Consider the following 17,008-nt stretch of genomic DNA (forward strand, 5'->3'; position numbering starts at 1 on the left):
AAAACCACAACGAGACACCAACTCACACCAGTTGGAATGGCTAAAATTAACAACTCAGGTAACAACAGATGTTGGCAAGGATGTGGAGGAAGAAGAATCCTTTCGTACTGCTAGTGAGAATGCAAAATGGTAAAGCCTCTGGAAAACAGTATGGAGGTTCCTCAAAAAATTAAAAATAGAACTACCCTATGACCCAGCAATTACACTACTAGGTATTTATCCAAAGGATACAGTTAGGCTGTTTTGAAGGGGCACATGCACCCCAATGTTTATAGGAGTGCTTTCAACAACAGCCTAAGTATGTTAAGAGCCCAGATGTCCTTTGACAGATGAAAGGATAAAGAAGATGTGGTATATATAAATACAATGGAGTATTACTCAGCAATCAAAAAGAATGAAATCTTGCCATGTGCAACTACATGGATGGAACTAGGGGGTATTATGCTAAGTGAAATTAGTCAATCAGAGGAAGACAAATATCACACGACTCCATTCATGTAGAATTTAAGCTATAAAACAGATGAACATAAGGGAAGGGAAGCAAAAGTCATGTAAAATCAGGGAGGGGGACAAAACATAAGAGACTCTTACATACAGAGAACAAACTGAGGGTTGCCGGAGGGGTTGTGGGTGGGGCGATGGGCTAAATGGGCAAGGGGCATTAAGAATGACACTTTTTGGGATGAGCCAAAAAGTTATACATAGGGGATGAATCATTGAATCTACTCCTGAAATCATTATTGGACTGTATGCTAACTAACTGGGATGTAAATTTTAAAAAAGTTAAATGAAAAAAACCCAACAAGTTCTTGTAGAAGACCTCAGCTCTTCCTGTAATTTGATGTAATTTTTTCCTCGTTCCTTTTGTCATCGATGCCAATGACCTTTGACATGTACTTAGAAATATTTGGTCACCTTTGTAGTAGTTTCTACCATTGCCTTTGTGCTTCGTGTCCCTGCTCATTTTCTTCTCCCCAGTGAGATAATAATGTTTATAACCTGATAACATGTATTCTTCTGAACACGGAGTTGTTATTCTTGGGTAATTCTGAAGTGAAAGAAAATATTAAGCTCCTTTCACATGTCAGGTGCTGTTAGGTCTGGATAATTAACATTCATATAGCTATTGCTAGTAGATTGTAAGGACTCTCTTAAAAGGGAGTCTGACTCCTTACTAAGGTTTAAAGTATGCATGTCTTTCCAACCAGCCTTTCCCTTTTGCAGTCCTAAGAATAAAAGCACCAGATTTTTCTAGACATGTACCAGGATGTATGTATATTGTTTCTTCAGTGAGCAGCCTAACACATTGGTTGGCAGCCATCCTGTGGAATGTTGTGAAGTTGCAAACAGGATCTTTTAAAGCTACGTGCGTTGACTTGGAGTGGTGTCCATGATATTTTACAGCAAAACAAAGCTGCTTTTGTAGTCCTAACAGCGTTCCTGGTACTGCTAATTACACAGCATTGGGAAGCATCTTGTACGTACTTTATTATCCCCTTGTACAGATGAGAAAAGTGAGGCCCAAAGAGATTGTTACTTACCAGCGTTGTCAGAGCTGAGATTTTGTACTTATGCTACTGCTCTCCATGATCTGCTCTGTTTAGCAAGACGTCATGGAAAGTCCAAAAGAAGAGGGGAAACTGTAAGCTATTTATCGAGCAGTGTGCCCTCCCCATTAGGATATAAAACATCATTGGTTTTTCTCCTTTCCTGTGGCACCATAAGCACTCATTAGTTAAGAGCAACAGTAGGATCTTAATGACCTTTGTCCAAATTTAGAAGACTTCGGTTCCTTCTGATTAACAGACTCCTTATATGGCATAATTTGTTGCCATTCATATCAGAATTTTCTCTACTTCTACCCACTGCAGTTCTGAATTCTATCTTCTGTTCCCCATGTGCCTTACTTTTCTTTTCCAGATGAGAACCCTTGACCCAAATCTTCTAGGATTTGATCCTTCACTTATAAACATGCTATGCCAGTGCTGTTCACAAATATGTGTGTGTATACCCACATGTATATATACACCTAGAAATTTAGAAGGCTCATTCTTAATCCTGTTGATCTTAAAGTTATGCAGATTTCCAAGGATACAAATAACCCTTTTGATCTAACCAGTTCACCAAGGTGACTTGGCCTTTCTCTTTTTTTTTTTTTTGCCATCTTCACCTGTTTGCATACTTTTCAAATTTTTAATTATCTCTAGTGTTGTAATATGTGCTAAAAGTAAAATGCTATCCAACAGATTTGTATTTTAAAGCATTTAAAGAGTAATGCATATTTGTAATGGAATAAAATGAAAATAGTGTAGGAGGGCATATGGTAGAAAGTGACACCCTCCTGTGTTTCCCGTGGGTGTATCCCTTGCTACAGCCCTTTGAAAAGCGATTTGGTAAGATCTGTTAAACTTCAAAAGGTATGTGGCCTTTGACCGAAATAGTTCCTTTTCTTGGTTTTTTGAGAACCGTGTACAAGGTAGCTCATGCAGAGATACTGGTTGTACCATTATTAATTACCCATTTTTTGCATAATAAGTTAAATATACTGGCCTACCCATGGTGTTCTATTTAGCACTTTAAACAAATAGATTTATATGTGATCTAGAAAAGTCTTTAAGATATGCCATTAACTGAAAAAAAGATATGAACTAAAGCATATTGTGAGTCCATACTGTATGTATACTATTTATATATTTTTAACACAAGGAAAAACACTGTGTGTGACTGTAGGAATTCTAGAAAAAGAACAATTTTTCTTTTTACTGTACGAGTTCACAACATGCTGTCTTCCCTTTTAACCATCTCTCTTAGCTTTCCACACCTGTAGTCAGATACCACCATATTCTTCCTAACAGCTATACACTCTTCCATTGTTGGATATATGATATATTTAAGCTGTTTTACCAATGTGTAATTTTTAAGTTTCCTGTTTGTATTAACTGTGGTTTAGTTAATGTTGGTGTGACCAGTTATCTTTGTATTTGTGTGAACATCCCCATAGGATAAATTGTTAGCACAGCTTCTGGGCATCAAGATGGCTGTGACAGACCTACATAGAACACCTCCACTTTCCCTCAGAGCCCAGGCTTTAATGAAAAGAGGGACTGGGAGGTTTTTTGTTTCATTTTGGTTTCTCAGAAACTAAGTTTGTCTTTGCCTCTGCATATTATTTTCTGTTTGGATATCTTTTAAGTGATGTGGGTGGAATCGTTTCCCCAAAGCCATGCTCCTTATGAGCAGTTGTTGGCCCTACTTTGCCAGTACATTAATTGACTCATGTTCCTGCATGCTGAGGCCTGTTTGGGACATGTGCCTCCTCAGAGATGTGTAGTTATGTTTGCTTCTGTAGGACAAGTGTTTTCCTTGTCTGCAACTCAGCATTTCTTCAAAGGAAAATTATTAACAAATGGCTGTCCTAGAGCCAATTTAAGAGTCTTGATTCAGAAACAACCTAACAGTCTTTTTCTGGGCTTTTCCTTATTATGTGTCTGAAAGTGCCCAGTGTTCTCCCCTTGGCAGTCTTGAAGTCATTTTTCCTGCCAGTACACAACAGAATTTTGCCTACTTCATTCTTCCATGGGCAGTTTTTTGTTTTTATGCACACTTAATGTCTCAGCATGTACCTGGGTTTGATAGCTTCACAGTTTTTTTGTGTACCTTTGCCTTGAGGTCCATGCACATGTCACACCCTGAGGTTGGCACATGGCAAGTACAGAAGCAGATTTTCCCTGAACAATAGTTGCTAGTGCTAAGCATTTGCTTCGTGTGTCTCATTCAGTCTTCACATCAACCTTGGAAGACACGTGGTATTATTTATTTCCCATTTTAAATATGAGAAAACAGATACAAACTGAAGTACAGAGAGATCAGATTGACTTTCCTAGAGGCATAGAGTTATTTATTGAGTGAGTGGTAAAACCAGCCAGATCAGTCACTTCCAGAGTCTGACTGCCAAGCAAGGTCCTTCCTAAGCTAATGGGGAAGTGAAATGATAGCAGTTCCCTTGCCTAGCTGGGAAGGTTTGCTAACTGAAGCAAGAGTTCAGACCAGACTTCAGCATCACTTATTACTGCAGAAACCATAACTGGGTTGACTGTATCTTAAACCATGTAAGCAAGTGTATTAGTGTCCTGTTGCTACTGTAACAAATTTCAGTTGACCCTTAAACAACATGGGGGCTAGGAATGCTGACCCCTGTGAGTTGAAAACCCATGTATAATTTTTGAGCTCCCCAAAACTTAACTACTAAGAGCCTACTGTTGACCAGAAGGCTTTGATAACACAAACAGTCATTTAGCACGAATTTTATCTGAAACATGTATTATGTACTATAGTCTTACAGTAAAGCAAGCTACAGAAAAGAAGGTGTTATTAAGAAAATCCTAAGGAAGGGGTGCCTGGGTGGCTCATTCGTTTGAGCGTCTGACTCTTGATTGTGGCTCAGGTCATGATCTCACGCTTCACAAGCTTAAGCCCCATGGGCTTAGAGTGCAGAGCCTGTTTAGGATTCTCTGTCATGCTCTTTCTCTCTCTTTCTCTCTCTCTCTGTCAAAAATAAAAACATTTTTAAAAATCATAAGGAAGAGATAACGTTTATATACTTATCGAAGAACATGTACTCCACTCACTTCCCCTATGATTGCAAACCTCCATTGCCCTTGGTCAGCATTTCATTCAGCATTGTTCATGCCTTATTTTATGCTGGACAGGAGTATTGCTATTTATAGTGACTGAAATTTAGGTCATTAAATGTTTCATTGAATGTATGGACACTTAAGTTATGTGAAACACCATGGATAGGTGGGCAGGCTGTGTGAAGAGGTGTTTCTCATTTGCTCTTTCCTTTGCTGGATCTTGACAGCATAGTCCTGAAACTATTAGAAATACTCGTATTAAAGTGTTCATTTCTTCCTCAGGGCTGTCCCTTTCACTTGTGCCTATGGGGTTGAGTGCTCTGAGGCTCCAGCTGTAACCACAGTTTCTCCTTGGTGCTGGCCCCCTATACCAGCTCCAGCCCAGACCTTACTTCCGAGTTGCTCACATTTGTCTGGACATCTTGATCGACTTAATCCTCATAATAGCTGTATAAATGGGTGGATAAACTGCATTTTATGATTGGAAATGGAGAATCAAAAAGATATGGCAGTTTGCTCTAAGCCATATAGCTAGTGGTTAAAGAGCTTTATTTAAAGAGAAAAATGTAAAATGTTTCCACTTGACATAGGAAATGAAAACTATAGGTAATAATATCACACGTAATGACATAACATAAAGCATAACTAATACATGTTTTGTCTTAAGATAGAAGTTCAGAACAAAGAGGAGTGATGAGACAAAGAAAGGGCAGAAATAGAGGAGAGAGGGACAGAGATAAGGTGCAGGTTTTGTTGCATGGACACTGCTTGGGGTATAGCTGGAGGTTTTTGTGGCCCTGTTTTCATACTTAATTATGGTTGTAAATGGGGGTATTGCTAATACTTGACTCATGGAAGGCTGATATGAAGCCAGAGCTGGAGTACGTGGCACCATTTTATTGGTTAGTTTTACAAAAAGAGAAAAGCCTCTCTTTATATGGGCTGGAACAGTCATTTGACCTGTTCTTCAACTCCATCTGGAATTGTTTTGGGGTTAAGCCTTCCCCTAAGACACATATGACAAAGGGCTAGGATTTCATCCCTGCAGAGCACTGAGGCCTCCTTACTGAGCCAGGGGGCTTTGGTGCCAGCTAATGTCACTGTTTGGTATGTGACAGGATGAAAGTAACAGATTAATTTTGGTAGGCAGACCTGCTAGCTGTATAAACCGAACGAGTATATTACCTATGCCGTTCCCTTCTCTCCGGGCCCCAGAAGTAGACATTAAGTGATCTACTGTCCCGTTTTCCCTTCGTCTAGCCCTCCCCTCTATAGGAAAGATAAAGACTCTTTTTCCTGTATTACTCATGGGTTCAAGTTGAGAACAAGGTAAAGGACATAGAAAGTGCTTTATTCTGAAAACTTAGGGTAAAAATTTGTAGGGTGATTTGGCTCTGGCTCTGGGTTAATTTTAGCCTCTCCTTTATGGATTCAAAAAGTTGAACTGAGTGAGTTCAGAACTAATTTTGATGGGTAGAGGAACAAGCTAAATTAGGTGCAAAGAGATTCCCTAAAGTGAGGCAGGACAAATGGCTGCTTTCTTCAGTGGGCCAAAGGCATGAAAAAATAATATTGGGGGTGAAAAAAATAACAGGGCAGGAATTACTCTCATTAGAGACAGGCCAGGCCAGTCAAATGTAAGTTTAGGACCTTGTCTGGAACTTGAAACTAAAAAAGCATTTATTTTTAAAAAAAGATGTTTGGAAGACATAAAGGAAATTTGCATATGGTCTGTATATTAGTTGGTGCTTGGGAAATAATTTTTATCAGATGTGATTATGACATTGCAGTGAAAAGTATGGATATTTTGGTCCATCTAAAGAGAGGTAAAATGACAGAGTCTGAGATTTGCAATCATGGAAAAGCTAATAGATGAAGCAAGCTTGACAACATTTAAACTGTTGAATCCAGGCGATGGATATATATGGGGTTCACTGTACAGACCTCTAACATCTACACTGATTGAGAATTTTATAGTGACTTCTTAAGTGGTTTACCCAGCCTCCCGAGCCCAATATTGAGTTGTACCTACAGTCCGCTGTGGTTGTCCTGTCACAGTCACCAAACATGGTGGAAAGTATTTTGCCACCAACCCAGAGCCAAAAAAGCCCAATACCATCCCAAAGTGGGTTTTCCAATAGTTGCCTTCACCTTATCCAGAGCTGTTGATTCTGGAGCAAGCACCAAGATGTTGACCTAGATACAGTTGATTCACCATCCCCCAGAGGATGGAGTGATGGCTTTAAAAAAAAACAAAAACATTTTCACTTTATTTTGTAGGACCACCAAAAGGCCTCAGACCTTCTATGATGGAAGTCATTCCTGTGCCAGAGGAGTATGCCATATTCCCATGGCTGAGCCATTCTGCCCCAAGACGAGAGAGGTTTGTAGTCTTTCTGGAAGGTGCACTAAAATAAGTCGTAAGGGCTTGGGGTGGCATCTACAGTTAGATTAATTGGCTAAGCACATGGTCCCTCTTGCACCTCTCAAACTTCCTTCTTAGGCAAGGTTTCATGAAGAGTTTCCCTGTGTCACTAATGCCACCATGACTCTCAGTCATTTATAAGCTAAATCACTCAAAGTTGCAAGCTACTTTTTATAGGATTTGATTTTGCTGTCAGAATACCTTTTTCTAAAAAAAATTTTTTAAACGTTTATTTATTACTGAGAGACAGAGACACAGAGCATGAGCGTGGGAGGGGCAGGGGAGGGGGTGGGACACAGAATCTGAAGCAGGCTTCAGGCTCTGAGCTGTCAGCACAGAGCCTGAAGCGGGGCTTGAACTCAAACTGCAGGATCATGACCTGAGCCGAAGTCGGATGCTTAACTGACTGAGCCACCCAGGAGCCCCAGAATACTTGTTTTTTAAGTTTATTTTTTTAAGTTTTATTTTTTTTAAGTTTATTTTGAGAGAGAGTGTATACACGCAGAAGCAGGGAAGGGGGACAGAGAGAGAGGGAGAGAGAATCCCAAGCAGGGCCTTAGCTGTCAGCATGGAGCCCAACGCAGGGCATGATCTTCTGAGCTGAAACCCAGAGTCAGACACTTAACTGATGGCCCAGAATAATTTAGTATAAGACAGCATATTAGTCAAGAGTGTATAGTCTAGAACCAGATTACCTCTGGTTCTAGGATCAAACCTCTGCTCTTGTGCTTGGTTGTATTTTTCTGGACAAGTTACCTAATGCCTCTGGGCCTCAGTTTCCCCATTTGGAAAATGAAGGTAATGCTAACACATATCTCACAGAAATGTGAGGGATAAATGCATTATTACTCATAAAGTGCTTTGAACTATACATGTCAGTTATGAGATATCCAATTACTGGTAACTGCTTTTATGAATTACTAGTTGATAATCTATAAATTGTCAGATTGGTATCATTGACCTTTGAAGTGAGTTTGGCTATAACTACCCAGCTTCCTTTCCAGGATTATAGTAAAATCTCAGAACTACAGGGATAGCTCTACAAATGGCAGTGAAAGTATATAACCATGCTACTCATTCAGATAATTTCAACACCTACATATGGAAAGTAGATTTTTAACTTTTATGTTCAGCATAATTGTGTAAAAATAGGTTCCTTGTGGTTAATAGCAAGGGCACCTTAACCTCATCATGGTTTCAGAATTCTAGAATTTGAAGCCAGGAGTCACAGGGAGACCCATTTCAGATACACCACAGCTTATTGGTTCCCTCTGATTTCTTTGAAAGTAATTTTTTTATTTGTTTTTTAAAAATGGCAAGTTAAGTTTGTATTTTTGTATTTGGATGTATGTGTTTCTGGGTAGTTAGCAGAATATATCAAAATGTTGGTGCTAGTCTTCCCTCTGAGACATAGATCTGTCCACGTAATGAATTTGTTTTCCAGGGGTAAGCAGAGGTATATAAAATTCTAGTCCATTTCCAAATGGGGGCAGCTTGGGAAGAAATAGACTAGGGAGAGATATGCTTGAGATCTTGTCCCACAGAGAAAACACTGATTTATAGTACTAGGAGTAGAGGTAGGGTAGGGGAAATACTAATGATGTCTTCAGAACTCATGCAAATGTGGTGGCTTGGTGATAGTTTCCAGTAACAGTTTGGCCTCCCTTGAGACCAGATTAACTCAGCAGTTATTGGTCTAGTCAGGTCAAGGGACACTGCGCCCGCCGCCCCCCCCACCCCCTGCCCCGAACATTTAGAGTGCAGGAAAGGCGGTTTAAGAAAATGGGAAAGGGGTGCCTGGGTGGTTCAGGAAGTTAAGCATCCAACTCTTGATTTCAGCTCAGGTCATGATCCCAGGGTCCTGGGACTGAGTGCCATGTTGGGCTCCATGTTGAATGTTGAGCCTGCTTGGGATTCTCTCTTTCTCTCCCTCTGCTCCCCTCCCCGACTTGTGCGTGTTCTCTAACACCAAAAAATTTGGGAAAAATAGCCTTTGGAATATAATTTTATTCCTACATATTCTGAAAGAGATTTGTAAACATTGTCCAGAAATGTAAAGAGTAGATGGTGCTGCCCTTTGGTAATTATCACTTTAACTTTGAACATTCACATGACTTTTCATGTACTGATGAGGAAGGATTGTCAAGGTGAACTGTCAAGTGGCAAACAAGGTATGAACAATGGTTGTACTGTATTCTGCCACTTGTGTTGTATATAAAGAGGTAAATATGAAAATACTTACATGCAAATAGAGTCTTTTTGGAAAATTGACCCAAAAACTGGTGATTTCCCTTGGGAGGTGTAATAGCTCACTAAGACATGGTGGAAAAAATACTTGTCACAGAATATCCTTTTATATTGTTTATCTTTTGTTCCATGTCACTTCTACCCCCGAAATATTTTCACTTCTTGTCATCTTAGGAGGTAATCTGAAGCAGTCTTTGCAAGTTCTAATACATAAAATATATTTAGCTTGGTGATCTAATATTGCTAATAAAATTTGAAGGATTATGGTAGGTTCAGGAGTTCCAAATTAAAGCATCTTGGCCTCAGACCCAGAGATCTCTCAGCCTGTGGTTTGAATCTCTGGTACATAATGTTTGAGTTCTCTGTTCTTGTGGGGGTAAAGTTACAAGATTCAGGGTCTGTCACTGTAGCTGGTCCAGACCCAGAAGCCTTCACTTCCTTTCCTCACCATCATGCGCCTACCTCCCAGAGTTACGTGAGAACTTAACCTGCCACAATCCAGTGTACGATGTAGTAGTGCTGTTCCGTCACTAATCTGTAGAGGTGCTTGAGTTTGGCCCAGACATACAGGTTGGTTATTCAGGATTTTAAAAGACATTGAATGAAGACAGGACTGGGCTGGCTACATCTTTTCTAAAAAAATCTTTTTAAATGTTTATTCGTTTCTGAAAGAGAGACCTAGAGCACCAGTGGGGGAGGGACAGAAAAAGAGGGAAACACAGAATCTAAAGCAGGCTCTAGGCTCTGAGCTGTCAGCACAGAGCCTGATGTGGGGCTTGAACCAACAAACTGGGAGATCATGACCTGAGCCAAAGTTGGATGCTCACCCAACTGAGCCACCAAGGTACGCCTGGGCTGGCTATATCTTAATTTGGGGGTTCTAGGAGTAGGTAGGGGAAGGAGGAGTGATTTAGGTCCTTGAATTTATAACCTGTACTCTAAGTAGTATTATTAAATAATAAAAATTAATTATTAAATTAATAATAATATTTTTATTAAAATTAGTCTTATTTTCCACATAATCTAAGGTAAATAAACAAGATAGAACATCAACTGTTCAATGCCCTGTGACTTGTCATGCTTCTAAATTTGGAGTTGCCAAAGCTCATGCTAAAATTCTTTAATAATTTGCCTATGTGATTCCAACATGTGCAGGCTAGACAGACTTTGGCCTAAATTAGAGCCTTTATTGGCATAGAGTCTCTCCATTTTATATTTAAAGCACCCCAGGAACCATTGCCAATTATTTGGCAAACGTGTGTAGAAGGTGCCAATATTAACAATTGTTAGAAGACTGGTTTAGCTTTTACACAATGTTTACAGTATGCCCAAAAGAATTCTGTGATGTATATTCCTTAGCTCATTTAACCTACACACTACTTCTCTAATACAGTCTTCATCTCATTTTACAGATAAGAAAATGACATACAAAGATTAAGGGAATTTCTGGCAGTGGTTAAGTAGGTTAACAGTTAAATTTAAAAGGCTTAATTTTTTTTAGGACTTTTTTTTTTAATTAAAAAGGAATGTTGAAGTGCAGGCTAGAAATTAATAACCAGAAAGAAGGTTAGATGTGCATTATTAATTAGATGCTGGGAAAAGTGATCGGGCTTTTAACGTTTTTAAAATCTATGCATGGCCTTCCCATTGAAAGAGATGCCATGATCAGTTTATCCCTAGAAAGAAAAAACCTGCACAGCCTCATTCTGTTTTTACTCTTCTTTGGGAAAAGAGATTATGAAGAAGTCATTTTCTAACCAAAAAAAAAAAAAAAAAAAAAAAGTTTTACTGTGCTCTTTACATTGTGTTTGAAAGACCAATCCAGGAGCTTGGAAACCGTTCCTAGCATGTCTTTGAGATGTGAATAGGATCGGTACCTTAGCTCCACCTCCTGGGTGAAGGGCTGAGACTCAAGTCCATATTCACAACCCAGGTTAGTCTCTTCAAGCTGTTAAGAAATAAATGAAATTAAAGTATAAAAACAAATGCCTGGTGTATAGAAAAAGCTCACTGTTTGCCTTTGTTGCTGTAAGTCATATGTGCAAGGTGCTGGGGGAACAGGATTATGTAAGGAGGGTGAAGGTCCAGGAAACACACTTGTGTGATCCCCCAGGCTCTGTCATAGGGCCTCCAGGTACTAGCCATTTATATAAAAATACTTAAATAATTAACTTGTTGAACATTGGGCGGGGGGAAAAACCAAAATATTAAACTGTTACTTAAATTTGTATGTTTTGAGTCTGTGATTCTTTGTATTCTAGGTCCTCATAGAGACTGCTAAAAAGTTAGGGCTCCGGTCCCACTCAAAAGGGACAGTGGTCACCATCGAGGGACCTCGCTTTAGCTCGAGGGCGGAAAGCTTCATGTTCCGCACCTGGGGGGCAGATGTTATCAACATGACCACGGTTCCTGAGGTGGTTCTTGCTAAGGAGGCTGGAATTTGCTATGCAAGTATCGCCATGGCGACAGATTATGATTGTTGGAAGGAGCATGAGGAAGCGGTAGGTGGAATTTGCTTCTGAAAATATATAGCCTGGGTTTCTGGTTGCCATGAGAGCCATTGAGAGTGCCTTAACCATTTGTTTCTACTGTATTAGTTCCAGAAAGCACCTTTCTACCAGGTCTTAAAGTCAGCTTCTTATATATGGTCATATATTTTCTTTATTAATTCTCTTTGGAAGATACAAAATAGATCTCCGTAGAGAAGAACATGACACTTTCCAAGGATCAACAGTAAGCAGTGCATTGTAGACATGTAGGTGCAGTGGGAGTTAATTTTGAGACTTAGGCTTTTTTTCAGTTTTTATTTTTTTTAATGTTTATTTTTGAGAGACAGAGAGAAGGACAGAGCATGAGTAGGGGAGGAGCAGAGAGAGAGGGAGACACAGAACCCAAAGTAGGCTCTAGGCTTGGAACACTCAGCACAGAGTCCGACCCGGAGCTTGAACCCATGAACCATGAGATCATGACCTGAGTAGAAGTCAAGATGCTTACCTGACAAGCCACTCAGTCACCCCGAGACTTGGGCCTTATTTTAATTTTAAAGATAAAAGTGTGTTTTGTTTGTAATTTCCTTATTCTGCACTACTGGTTATTTGTTTGTTTTCAAAGGGAAAGACCTATTACCTCTGTCTGGTATGAGGACACTGAATTCATATCTGTCTAACCTGCTGTGACCAGATAGATGATGCTTGGCGTAGGACTATGACAGCAGACAGACAAGTTTGTAAGGGGCTAACATTCTGAGGCTTTGGGGGTCTTAGGGAGGAAGTACAGAGGTTTAAGCAGACCAATGTAAGAAAGCTCAGGCTTATAAAGAAATAGTATGGCGACAAGTACATATCCAGTTGACTCAACCAAACATTTGAAGTCTGGGAAGCCTTTCTGGTATATGTTGTGGGAAAGGCAGGCATGCATGGATGGAGTGGAGAGGAGGGAGGGAGGCAGGCAGTGCCATGCAGACTATGTAAGGATTTCAGAGGGGAGGTTAGTAAAGGGTTCTGGGCAGGAAAGACAGCAAGGTCCATCTGGTATTTGAAGACACTGGACCATGTCAGTCAGGCTTCCAAAATAAATATTCTCATTGTGGAAAACTTGAAACATGTACAAAAGTAGAGAGTCTAGTATAATGAACCCCCAGTTACACATCACCCCTACCTTTCCACAATTACCAGCCACAGCCAATCTGTGTCATATATACACCCCTGCACTTCTCTCTCCTCTGCCCTCATTATTTTGAAGTAAATATTTTTCCAAAAGGACTTTTTTTAAAATAACAGAAGAACCACAATACCATTATGGTACCCCAAAAAACTAATATGAATCCTTAGTATAATCAAGTATCCAGGCTGTTTACATTTTCCTGCTAGTCTCCTACAACCATTCAAATCAGGGTCCCTTATAAGGCACACATTGCATTTGAATGATATGCCTTTTTTTGAGAGAGAGAAGGAGAAAGCATGCAAGCTTGGGCGGGAAGGGCGAAGGGAGAGGGAGGTAGAATCTTAAGTAGACTCCACACTCAGCACAGAGCCCAACATGGGTCTTGATCTCATAAGTATGAGGTCATGTGCTGAGCTGAAATAAAGAGTCAGATGCTTAATCAACTGAGCCACCCAGGCACCCCCCGGAATGATATGCCTCTCATATCTCTTTCAATCTAATATTCCCCGGTCTTCATTCCTTGGATTTTACTGAAGAAACTGTATCACTTGTCTTGTTCTCGATCTCATTTTAAAATAGAGAAAGGGATAAAAGTACAGTCAAGGAGTTTTGAAGTAAAAAACAAGTGCAGGGCTGGCTGTTCTGAGCACATGTAGGGGAGCTGACATCTTCTGGAAGGTGACCCTTCCCACCGTATCAGAACTGCTTGTTTCACCATCCATTTTCATACAAAACAGAGTAAGATATTCTTGTTGTCTGTCCATCTTTGTATATGGAGTTTGGATTATACTTGAATACAGGTTCCTTGTTTTGTGTCAATACCTTTGTGTATAAGAGACTTCCAAATCCTGACACAGCATAATCTCTAACTTGGCAGCTCTGGTTACCTAAGGGACAGCTCAGCCTCCTTGTGTTGAGAAGCTGCTTCCAATTAGCCGGAGGCTCCAGCCCCTGCCACTCCCCTAGAGGAGATTGCTTCCTGCCTGTGGCTTTCTGCTCATTCTGGTAACATTTGTCTACTCCTCTGCAGAGCAAATGGTGCTTTCCTTTACCACATGAGGTTTGGAAAGCAGTCATTTGGAGCCACTTGAGTTGAAAGCAGAGAAACTAAGCTGGGTATGAGTGGTAAGGCACAAAGGCAGATAATGCTGAATGCCACAAGAAAAGCATAGATGAAGTTTTGCATCACCAACCAGCCATGTGTGTCATTGTGCTTTAGACCAGATGTGCAGCCTGGCGTGGTATGAAGATCTGAGAGTTGCCCAAACCCACCTTCAATTCCTTTTGCTCCATTTACTTGTAACACAGGACAGGTTATTTGATACTTTTACTCTTCTGTGGGATGGAGCCAAAGTGAAGGGTAGAGGTTGTTTAGTTATAGTTTTGATCTTATAGAATTTCTGGGAGATTAAACCAAATGATATATGTTGAGCAAGTACCACAGTGCAGGCTCCTAAGAGGGGATGGTCATCAGATGGCAGCTGTGATGGAGGGGCGTGCAGAAATGTGAAGAAAACTTGACATTTGAGCTGGACATTAAATAGAGGGTTTAGAGGGGTGCCTAGGTGGCTCAGTCGGTTAAGCACCTGACTTTGGCTCATCATGATCTCATGGTTCATAAGATTGAGCCCCACATTGGACTCTGTGCTGACACTGCAGAACCTGCTTAGGATCCTCTCTTTCTCCCTGTCTCTGCCTCTCCCTTGCTTTAGCTCTCCCTTACTCTTTCTCTCAAAAATAAACTTTAAACAGAGGGTTAGATTTTATTGAGAGGAATGGGCATTCTGGGTAGAATCCAACATCAGGAACAAAGAAGAGAAAAAGAGTTCAGAGTCTATATAGAAATATCAGTTAAAAGGAAAAGAATAGGGGTGCCTGGGTGGCTTAGTTGGTTAAGTGTCCGACTTCATAAACTTTAAACAGAGGGTTAGATTTTATTGAGAGGAATGGGCATTCTGGGTAGAATCCAACATCAGGAACAAAGAAGAGAAAAAGAGTTCAGAGTCTATATAGAAATATCAGTTAAAAGGAAAAGAATAGGGGCACCTGGGTGGCTTAGTTGGTTAAGTGTCCGACTTCAGCTCTGGTCATGATCTCGTGGTACGTGGGTTCAAACCGGTTCACGTCGGGCTCTGTGCTGACAGCTAGCTCAAAGCCTGGAGCCTGCTTCAGATTCTGTGTCTCCCTCTCTCTCTGACCCTCCCCTGCTCACGCTGTCTCTCTCTCTTTCAGAAATAAAGACATTAAAAATAATAATAATAGAGGTGCCTGGGTGGCTCAGTCAGTTGAGCATCTGACTTCGGCTCAGGTCATGATCTCACGGTTCGTGGATTTGAGCCCCACGTCGGGCTCTGTGCTGACAGCTAGCTCAGAGCCTGGAACCTGTTTCAGATTCTGTGTGTCCCTCTCTCTCTGACCCTCCCCTGATCATGCTGTCTCTCTCTCTCAGAAATAAAACATTTTTAAAAAAATTAAAATAAGAATAATCATAAAAAATAAAAGGAAAAGTATAAGGAAAAAAAGTATACATAAGGCAAGTCTCTTGGGTGCTTCATGAGCCTATGTTGGAAAACTCTGCTTAAGATATGCCTCTCAGCACCCGGCTAGTCATTGCTTTGTATCCCCACAGTGAACGGTGCTCATCATTTTCTCCTGAAACACACCTCAGTGTTTGTGGGAGGGATTTGGACTTTATATAAACTCCAGGAAATAAGTTGAAAGGTATAATCCTTGTGCCCTTGAACCTCAGATATGCTCTAAGTATAGTGAAGTGTGACAAATATTCCACTTTATCTAATTATCCATTTTACATTCAGTTTTCAATTCCTTATGAAACAATTTCAGTCATATACAACAAAAGGAGACAACAGTATGAGCTTCTATAAATCCACACCAAGCTTCCTCTATGAACATACCAACTTAATGGCCAATCATATTTTATCTATACTCTGATCCATAATTTTATCCGTGAACACCTAACATAACCACATATCATTATTTCTAACAATAATTCCTTAATCTATCGAGGCAGAGTTCATGTTTCTAGTGATCTCTAATATCACAGTTTTTTACTTCCAAGTGTTCTGAAAAGAAACCGGGTCATTTGACCTCCAGACTTTCCCACAGTCTGGATTACTGAAATCATCTCCTTGGGGTAGTTTGACAGATTTCTCTGTCTTCTTTATTATTTTCTATAAGTTGACAGCTGGTTCTAAAGATATTTTGATCCAGTTCAGGTGTCAGATGTAGTATTTAGTTCTCCCATCAGAAAACTCATTAAAGTAGACTGTTTATTTGGTTTGGGATTCTTTGGTTTCTGTGATCTAGCAGACCATCATTAATTCATTGGGAGCTGCAAAAATGATGATATTCTGATTCGAGCGTTTCTCTTTATTAGCGTGAAGTCATCTCTAAAGGGAAATGTGCTGGAGCGTCTGGGTGGTTCAGTCTGTTAAGTGTCAGATTTAGGCTCAGGTCATGATCTTGTGGTTTGTGAGCTTAAGCCCCTGCATCAGGCTCTGTGCTGACAGCCTAGAGCCTGGAGTCTGCTTCAGATTCTGTGTCTCCCTTGCTCTCTGCCCCTCCCCAACTCATGCTCTGTCTCTTTCTCTTTTTCTCTCTCAAAAAATGAATAAACATTAAAAAAATTTGTAAGAGGGGCACCTGGGTGACCCGGTCGGTTGAGCGTCTGACTACGGCTCAGGTCATAATCTCACGGTTCGTGGGCTCAGGCCACGCATTGGGCTCTGCGCTGACAGCTCGGATCCTGGAGCCTGCTTCGGATTCTGTGTCTCCCTCTCTCTCTGACCCTCCCCTGCTCACGCTGTCTCTCTCTCTCTCTCTCTCCTAGAAATAAATAAAACATTAAAAAAATTTTTTTTTAAAAATGGGGCGCCTGGGTGGCTTAGTCGGTAAAGCGTCCGACTTTCGCTTAGGTCATGATCTCGCAGTTCGTGGGTTCGAGCCCCGCGTCGGGCTCTGTGCTGACTGCCAGCTCAGAGCCTGGAGCCTGTTTCAGAGTCTGTGACTCCCTCTCTCT

General features: G+C 40.6%; 1 protein-coding gene across 1 annotated transcript in view; it reads left to right on the forward strand.

The window, feature by feature from the left end:
* MTAP (methylthioadenosine phosphorylase) overlaps positions 1-17,008 on the forward strand; it is a 44,546-nt gene that overhangs the window by 26,708 nt on the left and 830 nt on the right. The window contains exons 5-6 of the mRNA XM_077767061.1: positions 6,915-7,017; positions 11,568-11,807. Of these exons, the coding sequence (XP_077623187.1) occupies positions 6,915-7,017; positions 11,568-11,807 (343 nt within the window). The remainder of the gene's footprint in view (positions 1-6,914; positions 7,018-11,567; positions 11,808-17,008) is intronic.

Source organism: Crocuta crocuta, unplaced genomic scaffold, assembly GCF_008692635.1.
Source record: "Crocuta crocuta isolate KB4526 unplaced genomic scaffold, BGI_CrCroc_1.0 scaffold658, whole genome shotgun sequence".
Taxonomy (NCBI): domain Eukaryota; kingdom Metazoa; phylum Chordata; class Mammalia; order Carnivora; family Hyaenidae; genus Crocuta; species Crocuta crocuta.